This window comes from Triticum dicoccoides, chromosome 5B (genome assembly GCF_002162155.2).
Source record: "Triticum dicoccoides isolate Atlit2015 ecotype Zavitan chromosome 5B, WEW_v2.0, whole genome shotgun sequence".
In the NCBI taxonomy this organism is placed as follows: Eukaryota; Viridiplantae; Streptophyta; class Magnoliopsida; order Poales; family Poaceae; genus Triticum; species Triticum dicoccoides.
Window position 1 is genome coordinate 303,605,077 of NC_041389.1, and position 18,251 is coordinate 303,623,327.

The 18,251-nt window shown below is 44.8% G+C and overlaps 1 protein-coding gene across 1 annotated transcript; it reads right to left on the reverse strand.

Annotated features, from left to right (window-relative positions):
* Positions 1-3,285: 3,285 nt before the first annotated feature.
* LOC119305431 lies at positions 3,286-3,939 on the reverse strand. Its single transcript, XM_037581947.1, has 2 exons — positions 3,740-3,939; positions 3,286-3,638 (listed from the first exon to the last, which is right to left on the reverse strand). The coding sequence occupies exons 1-2, from the start codon at positions 3,937-3,939 to the stop codon at positions 3,509-3,511; spliced, it is 330 nt and encodes a 109-aa protein (XP_037437844.1). The 3' UTR covers positions 3,286-3,508.
* Positions 3,940-18,251: the final 14,312 nt, after the last annotated feature.

The window sequence follows — 18,251 nt, forward strand, 5'->3', positions numbered from 1 at the left end:
CCTGAATGCTCATATTGGTTCATACATATTATACGAAGATCTTTATCGGTCAAACCGCATAACAACATACGTTGTTCCCTTTGTCATAGGTATGTTACTTGCCCGAGATTCGATCATCAATATCATCATACCTAGTTCAATCTCGTTACCGACAAGTCTCTTTACTCGTTCCGTAGTGCATCATCCCGCAACTAACTTATTAGTCACATTGCTTGCAAGGCTTATAGTGATGTGCATTACCAAGAGGGCCCAGAGATACCTATCCGACAGTCGGAGTGACAAATCCTAATCTCGAACTATGCCAACTCAACAAACACCATCGGAGACACCTGTAGAGCATCTTTATAATCACCCAGTTATGTTGTGACATTTATAGCACACTAAGTGTTCCTACGGTATTCGGGAGTTGCATAATCTCATAGTCATAGGAACATGTATAAGTTATGAAGAAAGCAATAGCAATAAACTAAACGATCATAGTGCTAAGCTAACGGATGGGTCAAGTCAATCACATCATTCTCTAATGATGTGATCCCGTTCATCAAATGACAACTCATGTCTATGGCTAGGAAACTTAACCATCTTTGATTAACGAGCTAGTCAAGTAGAGGCATACTAGTGACACTCTGTTTGTCTATGTATTCACACATGTACTAAGTTTCCGGTTAATACAATTCTAGCATGAATAATAAACATTTATCATGATATGAGGAAATATAAATAAAAACTTTATTATTGCCTCTAGGGCATATTTCCTTCACCTTCTTCGTGGCCCGATCCTTGATCAAAAATAAGAAATGATGAAATTCAATAAAGACATGATTGTCAATGGTAATGCGATGAACGGATAGAAGATTTTTTTTTTGGCATTAGGGACATGCAAAAAATTTCGAAGGTGAATTTTACGAGAAGGGGTACGTATAACCGAATGACCAACGTGACTTATGTTCATACCTGCACCACTGGCTGTGTGAATCCGGTCCTTCCCGTGGTACTTTTCACGTAGGGTTACCTTCTCGAGCTCCCCTGTGAGATGGTTTGTTGCACCGCTGTCGAGATACCAGTTAGTATCGACGTCGTATGACCCATCGGCGATAGCAGCAACCTTGTCATCTTCATCAAAACGATACCAGAAATCCTTAGCTATGTCCAGGCTTGCCGCAGATCTGGCAACACACTGCATCGGGTCGTGATCTGCCCGAGCTGCCGCCGCCGCTACCGCCCCCGTCATGGCGACCCTTGTTGTTGGTAAAGTTAGGGCGTCCGCCGCGGGAACCAGAGTTGCTGGAGCTGCCACCGCCTTGCTTGCCCTTGTGTTGAGGAGGACCACGATGACGAGATGAGTACCCACTGCGCTCGCGAGTGGCCGCGTTGGCAGAGGACTTGAAGCCGCCTCCGGTGCTGTGAAACTGGGTGACACGCTGATCGAAGTTGCTCAGCATGGCGTACAGCTCGTCGAGGGAGACCGGCGTGACGTGGGCGTCGAGGGCGGAGACGAGTGGCTGGTAGTCCATGACCAGCCCATGCAACAGGTAGGAGATGAGCTCATCATCCTGGATGGGCTTGCCGACCGCAGCGAGTTCATCAGCAAGACCACGCATGGAAGCAAAGTATGCAGCAACCGATTGGTTGCCCTTATGTGCATTGATCAAGGCCGTGCGAATGTTGTTTACACGACTCAAAGATTGAGAGGAGAACAGCATGCCTGCGAGCGCCACCCAGAGGGCATGCACGGTGGTGACCGCGGTCACCGTGATGAGCACATCTTTGGAGAGGTTGTTAAGGAGGTAGCCGAGCACCTGCTGGTCCTCCCGCACCCAGATGGGATGGAGAGGGTTGGGCTCGAACGTTTCCTTCCCGTCCTTGTCCTTGGTGACGAGGAGGCGGGTGGGCTCCGGCATGGTCCGTCAATGTAACCGAAGAGCCCAACTCCCCTCAGCTGCGGCGTAACTTGCGTTCGCCACATGACATAGTTCATCCAAGAGAGCTTTTCCGTGACCTGGCCGCTGAGGTTGGATTGGAAGGCACTGGAGGAAGACATGGCTTGGCACTATGGAGATCGAAGAAAGCTAGGGTTTGGAAGAGGAGGCTCTGATTACCATGTCCGTTAGGTAAAAGCGTCTTACTTCATCATGAGGGGACGCCATACGTGCTTATAGGACAGGGGTGCACCTCCCTATACAATGCGTGCAAGTAATCCCCTCTAGGCTGTCACGCTAAGGGCTACGTACAGGATGTTTAACAGAGTTGACTTCTCTCCGGGGTGAAAACCCATGATCTGACCTGAGTGGTTGGGTCCAGCAATGCGGTGCTTATGAGTCGTTACCATGCTAGATGCGTCGTTGTTGGAACACCTATCTTTGTTGCCTGGGTTGCCATAATTGATGGTTATTGCTCTTGTTTGCTGCAGTGGTTTCGTTGGTCATTTCTTTTGTATATTAATTTGGTTGTGGGCATCCTTGATATCTTGAATAACTCTTGAGATTGTGTTGGTGTAGGTGCAACTAACATCTTGTTGATATAAATATATTCACTTTGTCCAGAAAAATGACAACTTTAGAAACAATAATCTCATAGACAAACAAAATGGGGTGCAAATCATGTAGGGGCTTATTTGCTGCCCAATAAGAACCAAAAGAAAAATACATTTAGTGGCGAACATGTAGCATACATGCATTTTATGAAGGTGTAGTATAGTACACATAAAACATGTAGTGTGCCGCTGCTAAGTGTTAACGTAATGGTATAACATGCCCATAAGCAGATCACATCTTGTATGGTCCTATATAACTTTGGCATGGCGTCGCGTGTACATACATCAGTAGAGGTGGGGCATGTGTGTGTGTATAACCTTTTATAAGGATACAAAATAGAGAATGGCATTTTGGCACATGGGAGCGCGCGCTCCTGGTTTTTAAAATGTATTTTAAACATATTTTGAAATGTCAAAAAAATTCAGACAAAAATTTGGCGCGTACATCTCGATATTATACATGCTCACAAAGTCATTTCACCGAAAACCGTCAACTTATGTGTCACGTGTGAAAAAGATAAAATCCGGTGTTAAAAAATGCTTTTCACAAGTCATTCTTTTGTCTTTTTTTCGCACAAGGCACAGAAAACGTCGGTTTTCTCCGAACCTTGACATGTACATCTATAATGTTGAGATGTATGCGTCAAATTTTTTTTTGAAATTTCCTCACACTTTGAAAATATTTTTGTTTGGAGCACCAACGGATTTCCATACAAAATATAATTACATTACTACTTAGTTACAAATTAATCTCCCGCCAGAAAGCAGTTACAAACTGTGTTAAAAAAAGGTTACAAATTAATCAGTGCTTACATTTATACACATGTTTTGCAGAGGTTTGATGCGTGGACCATATTGGTTCCGCAGAGAAGCAGCTATAACAACAAAAGGAAAAAAAAAGGCCAACAACTTGTGCAGTAACAGATACACACATACATGTGCGTACACAAATAATAAGAAATCAATCAGTATAAGTTATGCGCCCATCATTTCGTGATCTCTGAGCGTATTGTGGATAGGAGTAGCATCACCGGTAGAGTCGGCGGGGGCTTCCGCGGCTGCTGCTTCTCCCTCCTCTAGAAGGTACCGCCGGCCTGAGCCGTACCTGCATGCATGCGCCCGACCGATCCATCCATTAAAATGGAACCTAGCTGCCATATATCCACGCGTCTTGTCTAACTACACGGACGTCACGCGGGTACGTACCTGGAACTGAAGAGGTGCTGGTGGTAGCGACGAGCGGCGCTGATGATGTCATGGAGGGGGCCGCCACGCCGAAACCGGGTCTCCTGCGAGCGCTTCATATAGTACTCCCCCAACTCACCCGTCTCCACGTTCGCCGTCGCCACCGTGGCGGCCACGAGCACCGTCGCCACCACCAGCCATGTCCTCGTCGTCCCCGGCATCGTCCCCCTTGATTCTTTCGCTCCTCCTCCCCTCCCTGCCAAGTGCTAAGCAGGCCGACTCCCCCAGATCCCTCCACATATATATACGCGTGCGCCTCCTGAATCCATTTCCATCTATGGCTGGCCATTCCGTGCCTATGTTTGCATATACCTGTGTTTAGACGTGCAACTGGCAATTCATTCACGTGTGGATTTCTTGCATGTTCCATAGCCATAGGAAGTATGTTTTTTGTGACCCAGAAATAGTAGACTACTGTAAAAAAATTTGCGACGGACAAATAGCAGACTATTTATTGCATCGAGGTGTAAACGACATCAAGCCTCCGCCCCTGTCATAGAGAATTCCATGCAGCTACTGTTCATGAAAGTTATCTGTCGGATGTTGAAGCACCTGCTAGTGCACCATCTTCCCCTGCTGCAAATGCAAACGAACGAGGCAAATCAATTCCCACGGAAGCTGGTCCAAGCACCTCTGCTCCCCCACGAGGTGTCCATGCTCCTGAAGCATATCCTACGCCACTTGTTGGTCAGTTCAGAGATCCTCTGGATAGCGCCCGTTCTCACTAGTACTACTCCGTTTCATAATGTAAGATGTTTTTTAACACTAATGTAGTGTCGAAAAACGTATTACATTATAGGACGGAGGGAGCACTACATTGAAACAACCGGGAATGCCTCTGTCAGACCTAATGCTGAGGCCCCACAACCCAAACTATGAGGAAGATACTGGTTGAAATGAAGCAGCAACATGCCAAGTTCTTTGCTTGGTCCAAGAAGTAATCAGGTCATTTCTTGACTGAGTTCAACTTGATCCGCTACTATATGCAAGGCTGGACATATTCTACACTGACGAGTGCTTCAACCGTCCGTGGGAAGTTCTATTGCAACATGAGACTGAAGATCAACCGAAAGCCAAAGGCTTCACTAAGAGCTACCAGTGTCATATTCTTCATGATATATACGCACGCAATGCAGGATATTTGGGGAGCTCCTCACACTTTACTGCCATGTGCACCATGCATTCAAACACAATCTATTCATAGTGCACATTCTCAGGGGAGCTATACCTTCTATATCATGAAACCAAAACCCTCGCTACTATTAGTATTATTCAATCTTAGGGTATTTCCAACACCAACCCGCAAATTTGCTCCCGCATCCATCCGCGGATAGGGGGGACCAGTCCGTGGACATGGATGCGGAAGCCGTCCATCCAAAGCTATCCGCACATGTCCGGTTACATTTCAAATAAAATTCAACGAAAATGAACAAATTTGATTCAAACTTAGACAAGCTGGACATTTTCTACATAAAATTGGATGCTTTTCATCTAAACCAGAGCAAATTCTTTACATTTAGACATTTTTCTACTAGACTGGACTCTAAACCTAGACTAACATGACCGTCGGCGCCCGTTCCCCATCCCCGGCCGACCATGAGCCCCGGAAAATGAAGCCCTGCCCCCTCTGCAGCCCTCCGTAGACATGTCTTCCCCATGTCCGGCAACCTGCTCGTCGGACTGTCGGATGCCTTGGAGGGATATGCTTCAGCTAGAGGGGAAGAATAGCCTCCGCTTCCCTCCTACCTTCCCTATGTCCGGCATCGCCACTCATCATAGTGGACTCTGCTTACGTGAAGCATGGATCAGGATTGGCTTTTGGGGCGGGTGATGATGGTGGCCTGCGAAGAGGGCAAGACACCGGTTATGCATGCCGGCAACGTGCCGGCGGGGGCCTTTGTGGGACCCAAGCGGCGGCAACCTCCGATGATCTACTTTTCCTCGCTATCGGTGGCGGCCACGGATGTGCTGACCGCCTCGTTGATCTCCACAACGCCGACTTCTTTCTCCATCGGCAGGGCGCGACGGCGGATGGTGCGGGAGGAGCGGTACGACGTTGTCTCGTCCACGGCAGCATCTTTGCCCGTGCCGCCATGCTCCTCCACGAGCTGGCTTGGAGTGGCCACTTGCTCCTCTGCGCGTAAGCCTGCAGCCTCTCCCGTGGTACTGATAGCCTCAAGTGGTGAGGGAGGCTGAGCAGCGGGTAGCGCTTTCTCGACCGGCGCGCTGCTTCAATGTCGACGCTAGTGAGAGGTCGCGTCCGCTCTGGGTCGGCGTCAATGCGAAGCGGCCGCTCCCAGCGGCATGAATGTGGGCAGGTGGCACCGGCCGGGAAGCGTGTAGGTGAGGGAGGAGGGGGTTTGGGTGGGCCAGGGCAATCAGAAGCGAACGTGGCAGCAGTCCGAACGCCCGCAAACCCCCCACTTTGTCTTCGGTTTGTGGGAAAAAGTGCGTCTGGATCGCCGAGCGGACTGATACAGGCCCGTATTGGATATCACGACACGTCCGGACCACGCGGTCCAGACGTATGCGGGTGGTTTGAAAGTCTACGTTAGATATGCCCTTATGAAGCTAAGTGTGTTGTCATCCCTGAGGACACTGGTAGAAAAAGGGCCTAATGTGAAGCACATTAGTCCCGGTTTGTAGCTGAACCGGCACTAATGTGACCATTATTGTCGGTTCCAACGGCTAGGCGGGCGGCGAACATTAGTACCGGTTCGTGGCGAACCTTTAGTATTGGTTCGTGCCACGAACCGGTAGTAATGAGGTGGTGGCAGGCTTGTGTCAGGCTGGGGCCCCACCAGAACCTTTAATACCGGTTGGCTATATGAACCGGGACTAGAGATGCACCTTTAGTCCCGATTCGTATAACCAACCGGTACTAAAGGTCATCCTATATAAACCCCTTCGTTGAGCCTGAGCGCTCTGTTCTTCCCCTTTCCCCTCTCCTCTGTTTTCTTCCTCTTCCTCTCGAGCTCACACTCCATTTTTGCCAAAATTTGTGAAGATTTGAAGGCACCCCATCCATCCAAGTGACCACAAAGGTTTGCAACTTTGTCCTTTCATCTCTCCTTGCTAGATTAGCTCTTGCAATGCTCTATAAGTATATTGATTTGTGGGTTTTATTTTGGGAGGAATTATATGTGGTAGTATTTGATTTATATGCAATTTGAGGTCAAAATAACTCTTAGTTTGCATATGTGGGTGTGGTTTACTTAGTGCCTTCCCATCTCCGTCGTAACCACCGTCGATCGCCCGCACCGTCCCGTCGCCGGCACCACCTTGTGGTAAGCCTCTTGTTCTTATAGTTTTTATATAGAGAAAATCATGTTTGTGTGATTTAGATATATAGTTACTCGTATAATTATCTTACCCGTACGTCATTTGTTATACATAGTGCCATGGTTTTGATATGCGTCCCCGTCGGCCCTCATCCAGGTTATGATTCGGATGTGGTATATTCTCTTTTATAGCTATTTGTTGCATTTCATGTTTATGATAAATTATGCCCATCAAGTTGACATAGATATTTTTATATAAGAGGTATGTGAACCGGAAATTCCAACCGACCCTATTGTCGAGATGTTAAATTTAGCTGAAAGAGAAAACGAGTATTTGAAAGAAAAATTGAAAATAATTGAGGGGGAGAAGATGGAATTGGAGTTGCATGTTGCCGATGTCATCGATGATCACAAGATAAAGATGGTGAAAATGTGCTTGAAGATTAGAAAGATTAGAAAATATGCCATTGATAGTGAGGCTTGGTATCATTATGCTGTTGGATCAATTGTTACCTTAGTTGCGATCTTGATCGCATTTGTTGTTGCATTTAAATGCTTTAGCTAGAGAGTTATTTGTATGTTTGTTTTATGATAATAAGTGTTGTATGAAATTTATGTATGAACTTTAATTTATGTATGAACTTGTATTAACTTGGTCTTTTCGGTGTTGTGTAATGAAGATGAGTCGGCAATGGTTGTACGATGACCGATGCTATCCCCAGTTCATTGATGGTGTGCATACTTTTCTGCTTGTGGCTGAGGCAAACAAGCGGGCGGATGGTTTTATGCCTTGTCCATGTGCTGGTTGTAAGAATGGTCAGAATTACTCTAAGTTAAAAACCATCCACGTCCACCTGTTTGAGTCCGGTTTCATGCCCCAATATAATGTTTGGACCAAGCACGGAGAAAGAGGGGTTATGATGGAAGACAATGAAGAAGAAGAGGACGACGACAGCTATCCTTGCCATGGGTTCCCTGAATACGATGGTACAACAATGTGGGAAGAAGCTGAGCCGACAATGTGGGAAGAAGCTGAAGAAGAGGCATCAGATAAGCCCGCTGATGATATAAGTCGGGCCATTGCCGATGCAAAGAGAAATCGCGCAAGTGAAAAGGAGAAGAAGAAGTTGCGGCGCATGTTAGAGGATCACAAGTAATTGTTGTACCCGAATTGCGAAGCTGACAAGAAAAAGTTGTGCACCACACTGGAATTGCTGCAACGGAAGGCAGAGAATGGTGTATTTGACAAGGGATTTGAAAAGTTGCCGGTAATGTTAAAGAAGATGCTTCCAAAGGACAACGAATTGCCCGAGAGTACATACGAAGCAAAGAAGGTTGTCTGCCCTCTAGTGTTAGAGGTGCAGAAGATACATGCATGCCCTAATGACTGCATCCTCTACCGCGGTGAGTACGAGGATTTGAACGCGTGCCTGGTATGTGGTGCATTGCGCTATAAGATCAGCCTGATGTTGAGGGCGAGCGCCCCAGGAAGAAGATTCCTGCCAAGGTGATGTGGTATGCTCCTATAATACCACAGTTGAAACGTTTGTTCCAAAACAAAGAGCATGCCAAGATGATGCGATGGCACAAAGAAGACCGTAAGAAAGACGGGAAGTTGAGAGTACTCGCTGACGGGTTGCAGTGGAGAAAAATCGAGAGAAAGTACAGGGAGGACTTTGCAGGTGATGCAAGGAACATATGGTTTGGTCTAAGCGCAGATGGCATTAATCCTTTTGGGGAGCAGAGCAGCAACCATAGCACCTGACATGTGACTCTATGTATGTACAACCTTCCTCCTTGGTTGTGTATGAAGCGGACGTTCATTATCATGCCAGTGCTCATACAAGGCCCTAAGCACATAGTTGAAGAACTCTTATAGCTCTGGAATGGAACAAGTGTATGTGCGTGGGATGAGCACATAGAGGAAGAATTTGACCTAAAGGCATTGTTGTTCGTGACCATCAATGATTGGCCTGCTCTCAGTAACCTTTCAGGATAGACAAACAAGGGATACCGCGCATGCACGCACTGTTTGGATGATACCGATAGTATATATTTGAATAATTGTAAGAAGAATGTGTATCTGGGACATCGTCGATTTCTTCCGAGTAGGCATCCCGTAAGAAAGAAAGGCAAGCGTTTCAAAGGTGAGGCAGATCACCGGAAGAAGCCTCGCCGCCGTACTGGTGCTGATGTACATGATATGGTCAGGATTTGTAGGTAATCTTTGAAAAGGGTCCTAGTAGACAACCTATTCCGAATGACGCTAACGGACGCACACCCATGTGGAAGAATAAATCTATATTTTGGGACCTGTCCTATTGGAAAGACCTAGAGGTCCGCTCTATAATCGACATGATGCACGTGACGAAGAATCTTTGCGTGACACTGCTTGGCTTCTTGGGTGTGTATGGGAAGACAAAAGATACACCAGGGGCACGGGAGGACCAGCAACGTATGCATGGAAAAGACGACATACATCAGGGTCATGCCAGCTACGCTCTTACCAAAGAAGGGAAGGAAATCTTCTTTGAATGTCTGCTCAGTATGAAGGTACCGTTGGGCTTCTCATCGAATATAAAGGGAATAATAAATATGGCAGAGAAAAAGTTCCAGAACCTAAAGTCTCATGACTGCCACGTGACTATGACGCAACTGCTTCCGGTTGCATTGAGGGGGCTTCTACTGGAAAATGTTCGATTGGCCATTGTGAAGCTATGTGCATTCCTCAATGCAATATCTCAGAAGGTAATCGATCCAGAAATCATACCAAAGTTAGAGAATGATTTGGTGCAATGTCTTGTCAGTTTCGAGTTGGTGTTCCCACCATCCTTCTTCAACATCATGACGCACGTCCTAGTTCACCTATGCGAAAAGATTAACATTTTGGGTCATGTATTTCTACACAATATGTTCCCCTTTGAGAGGTTCATGGGAATCTTAAAGAAATATGTTCATAACCGTGCTAGGCTAGAAGGAAGCATCTCCAAGGGCCATGAAAATGAGGAGGTCATTGAGTTTTGTATTGACTTTATTCCTGACCTTAAGCTGATTGGTGTTCCTGAATCGCGGCATAAGGGCAGACTGGATGGAAAAGACATACTAGGAGGGGATCAAATAGTATGTATGGACGGGCATTCTCTCACTCAAGCACACTACACAGTTCTACAAAATTCCACCTTGGTGGCTCCGTATATGGAGGAACACAAGAATTTTCTATGCTCCAAACACCCGGAGCAGTCTGACGACTGGATTACACATGAACAAACGAGGACTTTCGCCGGTTGGTTGCAGACACGTGCCATGCATGATGCCGATACTGAAGATGACATGTACTTGTTGTCCCAGTTATCATCTTTGAATATAATGACTTTCAAAGGGTATGAGATAAATGGAAATACATTTTACACGATCGCCCAAGATAAGAAGAGCACCAACCAAAACAGTGGTGTCCGTTTTGATGCAGCAACCAAGAAGGGAAAGGACACATATTATGGTTACATAAAGGACATATGGGAACTTGACTATGGACGTGGTTTGAAGGTCCCTTTGTTTCGGTGCAAATGGGTCAATATAACACGAGGCGGGGTAACGGAAGGCCTGTAGTACGGAATGACAACAGTGGATCTCAACAATCTTGCGTACACAGACGAACCATTTGTCCTAGCCAATGATGTGGCACATGTTTTCTATGTGAAGGACATGTCTACCAAGCCGAGAAAAAGAAAAGACAAGGAAGCGAATACATCATACGATGAGCCAAAGCGCCACATAGTTCTTTCAGGGAAAAGAAACGTCGTGGGAGTGGATGACAAGATAGACATATCAGAAGATTATGAAAAGTTTGATGAAATTGCTCCATTCAGAGTGAATATTGACCCAAGCATCCAGTTAAATGATGAAGATTGTCCATGGTTATGGCGCAAAGGGACACACGCGAAGAAAAGGTTTCACACCCAAAGATCCCACTCTGGGATGTGATCGGCTTCACTATCATCACTTTCTTCTCTAGTGAGTTTCCGGACTTGTATATCTTTGTAATAGTTAGGGTGCTTATGTGTTTTGTCACTTGAAACGTGTACCTTTGTGCTTCTGACAAACGTGTACCTTTCTGACATCATTTGCTATGTTTCATGCATTTACTAAATTTTTTGAGCTAAATGATCCTGAAATTGAAAAACATTACAAATGAACTCTGAAGAGGTTGAAAGTTGGCACAGTATCATCATTTCACCCACATAGCATGTGCAAAAAAGTAGATAGGGTTACGGCAAAAACTGGATCCACTTCGTGTACAAAATGGACAATCTCTTTCGAAGTATCAGGGTTTCGGACGAAAACTCATCCGTTACAAAGGCATTTCATTTTTTTAAACTTATTTCAACTCCAGACTTTTTGTGTGTTCTATATGCACCATTCAAAGCCACGTCATCAATTTTCAACCCTTTCTGACATCATTTGCTATTTTTCTTGCATATAGTGATTTTTTGAGCTAAATGACCCTAAAATTTAAAAGCAGTACAGATGAACTCTGAAAAGGTTGAAAGTCGGCATGGTATCATCATTTCACCCACATAGCATGTGCAAAAAGGTTGAGAGGGTTACGACAAAACCTGGATGCACTTCGTGTACAAAATGGATGATCTCTTTCGAAGTATCAGGGTTTCGGACGAAAACCCATCTGTTACAAAGGCATTTCATTTTTTAAATAACCTAGGTATTAACAAATTGAATATAATGATAAAACACACTAATATTAAACATAAGAAAAAAGAATCACTGAAAAATCTATTTTTAAAGTTAAGTTATTCAGAAACTAGTGATTCACACAAATTTCAAATAATTCAAATTTGAAAACTACTGGCACTAACAGAAAGTTTGTAATTTTTTGTACCTAAAGCAAAAATATTCACAAAGAAACTCTAAATACAGCAAAAAACAACTCAAAAATAAATAAAAGAAATTAAATAAAGCAGAAAAGAGAAAAAGCTAAATAAAAAACACTACTAGGAAAAGAGCTATAGATGATACGGACACTAATGGCGCAACAGACATGTGGTGCACCACTACTATATACAGATTCTGTTTTTCGTGTGTTGTTTGCTTATTTTGATGAATCTATGAGTAGTATCGAGGGGTATGAACCATAGAGAAGTTGGAATACATTAGGTTTAACACCAATATAAAACAAGAATGAGTTCATTATAGTACCTTAAAGTGCTTGTTTATTTTCTTATACTAACGGAGCTCATGCGATTTTCTATTGAAGTTTTGTGTTGTGAAGTTTTCAAGTTTTTGGGTAAAGATTTGATGGATTTTGGAATAAGGAGTGGCAAGAGCCTAAGCTTGGGGATGCCCAAGGCACCCCAAGGTAAAATTCAAGGACAACGAAAAGCCTAAGCTTGGGGATGCCCCGGAAGGCATCCCCTCTTTCGTCTTCGTCTATCGGTAACTTTACTTGAGGTTATATTTTTATTCACCCCATGATATGTGTTTTGCTTGGAGCGTCTTGTATGATTTGAGTCTTTGCTTTTTAGTTTACCACAATCATCCTTGCTGTACACACCTTTTGGGAGAGACACACATGAATCAGAATTTATTAGAATACTCTATGTGCTTCACTTATATATTTTGAGCTAGACAATATTGCTCTAGTGCTTCACTTATATCTTTTTAGAGCACGGTGGTGGTTTTATTTAATAGAAATTATTGATCTCTCATGCTTCACTTATATTATTTTGAGTGTATTTTAGAACAACATGGTAATTTGCTTTGGTTATAAAATTAGTCCTGATATGATGGGCATCCAAGATGGGTATAATAAAAACTTTCATATAAAGTGCATTGAATACTATGAGAAGTTTGATTCTTTATGATTGTTTGGAGATATGAATATGGTGATATTAGAGACATGCTAGTTGAGTAATTGTGAATTTGAGAGATACTTGTGTTAAAGTTGTGATTCTCGTAGCATGCACGTATGGTGAACTGTTATGTGATGAAGTTGGAGCATGATTTATTTATTGGTTGTCTTCCTTATGTGTGAAGGTCGGGATCACGCGGATGGTTAACTCCAACAACCCTTCCCCTAGCTAGGAGCATGCGTGTAGTACTTTGTTTTGATTACTTGTAAATTTTTGCAATAAGTATGTGAGTTCTTTGTCCATGAATTATACACACTCTCACCCTTCCACCATTGCTAGCCTCTCTAGTACCGCGCAACTTTCGCCGGTACCATAAACCCACCATATACCTTCCTCAAAACAGCCACCATACCTACCTATTATGGCATTTCCATAGCCATTCCGAGATATATTGCCATGCAACTTTCCTCCGTTCCGTTTATTCTGACATGCTCCATCATTGTCATATTGCCTTGCATGATCATGTAGTTGACATCGTATTTGTGGCAAAGCCACCGTTCATAATTTTTCATACATGTCACTCTTGATTCATTGCACATCCCAATACAACACCGGAGGCATTCACATAGAGTCATATATTGTTCTAAGTATTGAGTTGTAATTCTTGAGTTGTAAGTAAATAAAAGTATGATGATCTTCATTACTAGAACATTGTCCCAGTGAGGAAAGGATGATGGAGACTATGATTCCTCCACAAGTCGGGATGAGACTCCAGACTAAATAAAAAAAAGGAGAGAAAAAAGATGCCATAAAAAGGCCCAAATAAAAAAATGAGAGAGAAAGAGAGAAGGGGCAATGCTACTATCCTTTTACCACACTTGTGCTTCAAAGTAGCACCATGATCTTCATGATAGAGAGTTTCCTATGTTATCACTTTCATATACTAGTGGGAATTTTTCATTATAGAACTTGGCTTGTATATTCCAATGATGGGCTTCCTCAAAAGTGCCCTAGGTCTTTGTGAGCAAGAAAGTTGGATGCACACCCACTTAGTTTCATTTGTTGAGCTTTCATAAACTTATAGCTCTAGTGCATCCGTTGCATGGCAATCCCTACTCACTCACATTGATATCTATTGATGAGCATCTCCATAGCCCGTTGACACGCCTAGTTGACGCGAGACTATCTCCTCCTTTTTGTCTTCTCCACAACCACCATTCTATTCCACCTATAGTGCTATGTCCATGGCTCATGCTCATGTATTGCGTGAAGATTGAAAAAGTTTGAGAATACTAAAGTATGAAACAATTGCTTGGCTGAAACCGGGGTTGTGCATGATTAAATACTTTGTGTGATGAAGATAGAGCATAGCCAAACTATATGATTTTGTAGGGATAACTTTCTTTGGCCATGTTATTTTGAGAAGACATTATTGCTTCGTTAGTATGCTTGAAGTATTATTGTTTTTATGTCAATATTAATCTTTTGTCTTGAATCTTTCGGATCTGAACATTCATGCCACAATAAATAAAATTACATTGATAAATATGCTAGGTAGCATTCCACATCAAAAGTTCTGTTTTTATCATTTACCTACTCGAGGACGAGCGGGAATTAAGATTGGGGATGCTTGATACGTCTCCAACTTATCTATAATTTTTTATTGTTCTATGCTATTATATTATCTGTTTTGGATGTTTAATGAGCTTTAATATGCTCTTTTATATTATTTTTGGGACTAACCTATTAACCGGAGGCCCAGTGCCAGTTTCTGTTTTTTGCCTATCTTAGAGTTTTGCAGAAAAGGAATACCAAACGGAGTCCAAACGGAATGAAACCTTTGTGAGAATCTTTCTTGGACCAAAAGAAATCCAGAAGACTTGGGGTTGAAGTCTGGAACTCCACGAGGAGGCCACGAGGCAGGAGTGCGCGCCCAGGGGGGTAGGCATGCCCCCACCATCGTGGGCCCCTCATAGCTCCACCGACATACTTGCTTCGCCTATATATACTCTTATACCCTAGAAACATCAGGGGGGCCACGAAACCACTTTTCCACCGCCGCAACCTTTTGTACCCGTGAGATCCCATCTTGGGGCCTTTTTCGGCTATCTGCCAGAGGGGCGATCACGGAGGGCTTCTACATCAACACCATTGCCTCTCCGATGAAGCGTGAGTAGTTTACCACAGACCTTCGGGTCCATAGTTATTAGCTAGATGGCTTCTTCTCTCTCTTTGATTCTTAATACAAAGTTCTCCTCGATGTTCTTGGAGATCTATTCGATGTAATACTCTTTTGCGGTGTGTTTGCCGAGATCCGATGAATTGTGGATTTATGAACAAGATTATCTATGAATATTATTTGGTTCTTCTCTGAATTCTTATATGCATGATTTGATATCTTTGCAAGTCTCTTCGAATTATCGGTTTAGTTTGGCCTACTAGATTGATCTTTCTTGCAATGGGAGAAGTGCTTAGCTTTGGGTTCAATCTTGTGGTGTCCTTTCCCAGTGACAGTAGGGGCAGCAAGGCACGTATTGTATTGTTGCCATCGAGGATAAAAAGATGGGGTTTATATCATATTGCTTGAGTTTATCCCTCTACATCATGTCATCTTGCTTAATGCGTTACTCCGTTCTTATGAACTTAATACTCTAGATGCATGTTGGATAGCGGTCGATGTGTGGAGTAATAGTAGTAGATGCAGAATCGTTTCGGTCTACTTGACACGGACGTGATGCCTATGTTCATGATCATTGCCTTAGATATCATCATAACTATGCGCTTTTCTATCAATTGCTTGGTAGTAATTTGTTCACCCACCATAGTACGTGCTATCTTGAGAGAATCCACTAGTGAAACCTATGGCCCCCAGTTCTCTTTCTTATTATATTACATCTCTTGTATTTATATCGCATCTCGTTTATTATTTTGCAATCTTTACTTTCCAATCTATACAACAAAAATACCAAAAATATTTACTTTACTATCTTTATTAGATCTCACTTTTGCGAGTGACCGTGAAGGGATTGACAACCCCTTTATCGCGTTGGTTGCAAGGTTCTTAATTGTTTGTGCAGGTACTAGGTGACTTGTGTGTTGTCTCCTACTGGATTGATACCTTGGTTCTCAAAACCGAGGGAAATACGTATGCTACTTTGCTGCATCACCCTTTTCTCTTCAAGGGAAAAACGAACGCAAGCTCAAGAGGTAGCAAGCGACCAGCCAGACTCGGCCCGATCCAGCCCCGACTGGTGAGCAGCCGGAGACCACGTCGGCCACCGCCAACGACCAGGCCGAGACCCAGCAGCCGGAGGCCCCACCAGCCAAAGCTACGCCCACCACCGACTTGACTAGGCAGCCCGAGGAGCCTTTGGCCTAAGCGGCCTTTATCTTTTTTAAGTTTTTCTGTGTTGTGCTCCAAAACATTGTTAGTTATGCCCAGTTCCACCCACTGGGGGTGTATTTTAAACTCTGATGAATGCTGGCCTTGGGCCCTTTTGCAGTGTAAATAAGTTTAAATCCCCACATGTTTCCATGCGTTGCCGAGTTCTAACTTCATTTTGCCTTTGCTCTTTTTGGTTTTTTCGGGTTTTGTGTTCCTTTGGTCGCGGCTCTGCCTGCTGAACAGCCGCACTGCGGTCTATGGCCGGGTCAGGGACTTGGCCGTTTAGAACGGGTATGTTACTCCAGCCGCTTAGAGCATAGCTGATCGAGCGAGAAGCCGGCCTGACGGCTGCTAAGCAGCCGGATGAGGGAGGCGAAAGGCTGGCTTGGCCAGGGTCAACACCTTTCCTTACTCGTTTTTCATGTGGACAGCGTTTTCGGCCTTTAGCTCTTGCCAGCCGGACAGTCACGCTGCGAGCTGTGACCGGGTCAAGAGAGGGCTTTGGCGTTGGCACACTACTAGTCTGGCTTCGTGTAGTGCTGACTTAGGCCAAGGCGGCGAGCCCCCGGGCCGGCTGACCGGACCCGGACGGGGCAAGAGAATGAAAAACTCAAGTCATAGGAGAAGCTTATCTTATAGATGAAAAGGTAGCCCCTGAGTGCTTCTCAGGGCACCTGAGGTCTTTGCTTAATACAAAAGGTAGCGTGGTACATACACTACATCAACTGTAGAATGGACGAAGGAGGTTTGCATGCCACGGTTGCTCTGTCTCTTTGCAAGTTGTGCTTCGCTTGCGTTCCCTGGGCTTTTGTGCATCGATGAGGTAGTAGGAGTCATTGCCTAGGGCCTTGCTGATGATGAAGGGGCCTTCCCAAGGAGCTACGAGCTTGTGCTGGCCGGCTAATCGTTGGATCAATTGGAGCACAAGGTCGCCTTCGCGGAAACACACGGCTTGATCTTCTTGTTGTGGTAGCGGCGCAAGCTCTGCTGGTAGATGGCGTACCGGCTGAGTGCTAGCAGCCGGACCTCTTCGAGCAGGTCGACGCTGTCTTCTCGTGCCTCCTTTGCTTCCGCCTCCGTGTACATGGTGACGTGAGGCGAGTCGAACTCGATATCCATTGGGATGATAGCCTTGGCCCCGTACACGAGGAAGAAGGGCGTGAAGCCAGTTGATCTGTTGGGCGTGGTCCGAAGACTCCAAAGGACGGCCGGCAGCTCCTCGATCCAGCAGCCAGCCGAGCGCTCCAGTGGCTCAACCAACTGGGGCTTGATGCCGGACAGGATGAGGTCGTTTGCTCGCTCCACCTGACCGTTTGACTGTGGGTGGGCAACGGACGCGAGGTCCAGTCGGATGTCCTGATTCGTGTACAACAGGCCAAGGCGCCTTTGGCGAAGTTTGTGCCGTTGTCGGTGATGATGCTGTGCGGGACGCCGTATCGAACGGTGATGTCCGCGATGAACGTGACGGCTGTCAGGCCGTTTTGCTTCTTGATCGGTTTGGCTTCGATCCACTTCATGAACTTGTCTACGGCAACCAGCAAATGGGTCAATGCCGCCGCGTGCTGTCTTAAACGGTCCCACCATGTCCAAACCCCACACAACAAACGGCCAAGTGATTGGGATGGTCTTGAGGGCAGAGGCCCGTTGGTGTTGCTTGATACGTCTCCAACGTATCTATATTTTTTGATTGTTCCATGCTGTTATATTATCTGTTTTGGATGTTTAATGGGCTCTAATATACTCTTTTATATTATTTTGGGGACTAACCTATTAACCGGAGGCCCAGCGCCTGTTTCTGTGTTTTATTTTTTGCCTATTTTAGAGTTTTGCAGAAAAGGAATACCAAACAGAGTCCAAACGGAATGAAACATTCGCGATGATCTTTCTTGGACCGAAAGCAATCCAAAAGACTTGGAGTTGAAGTTTGAAACTCCACGAGAAGG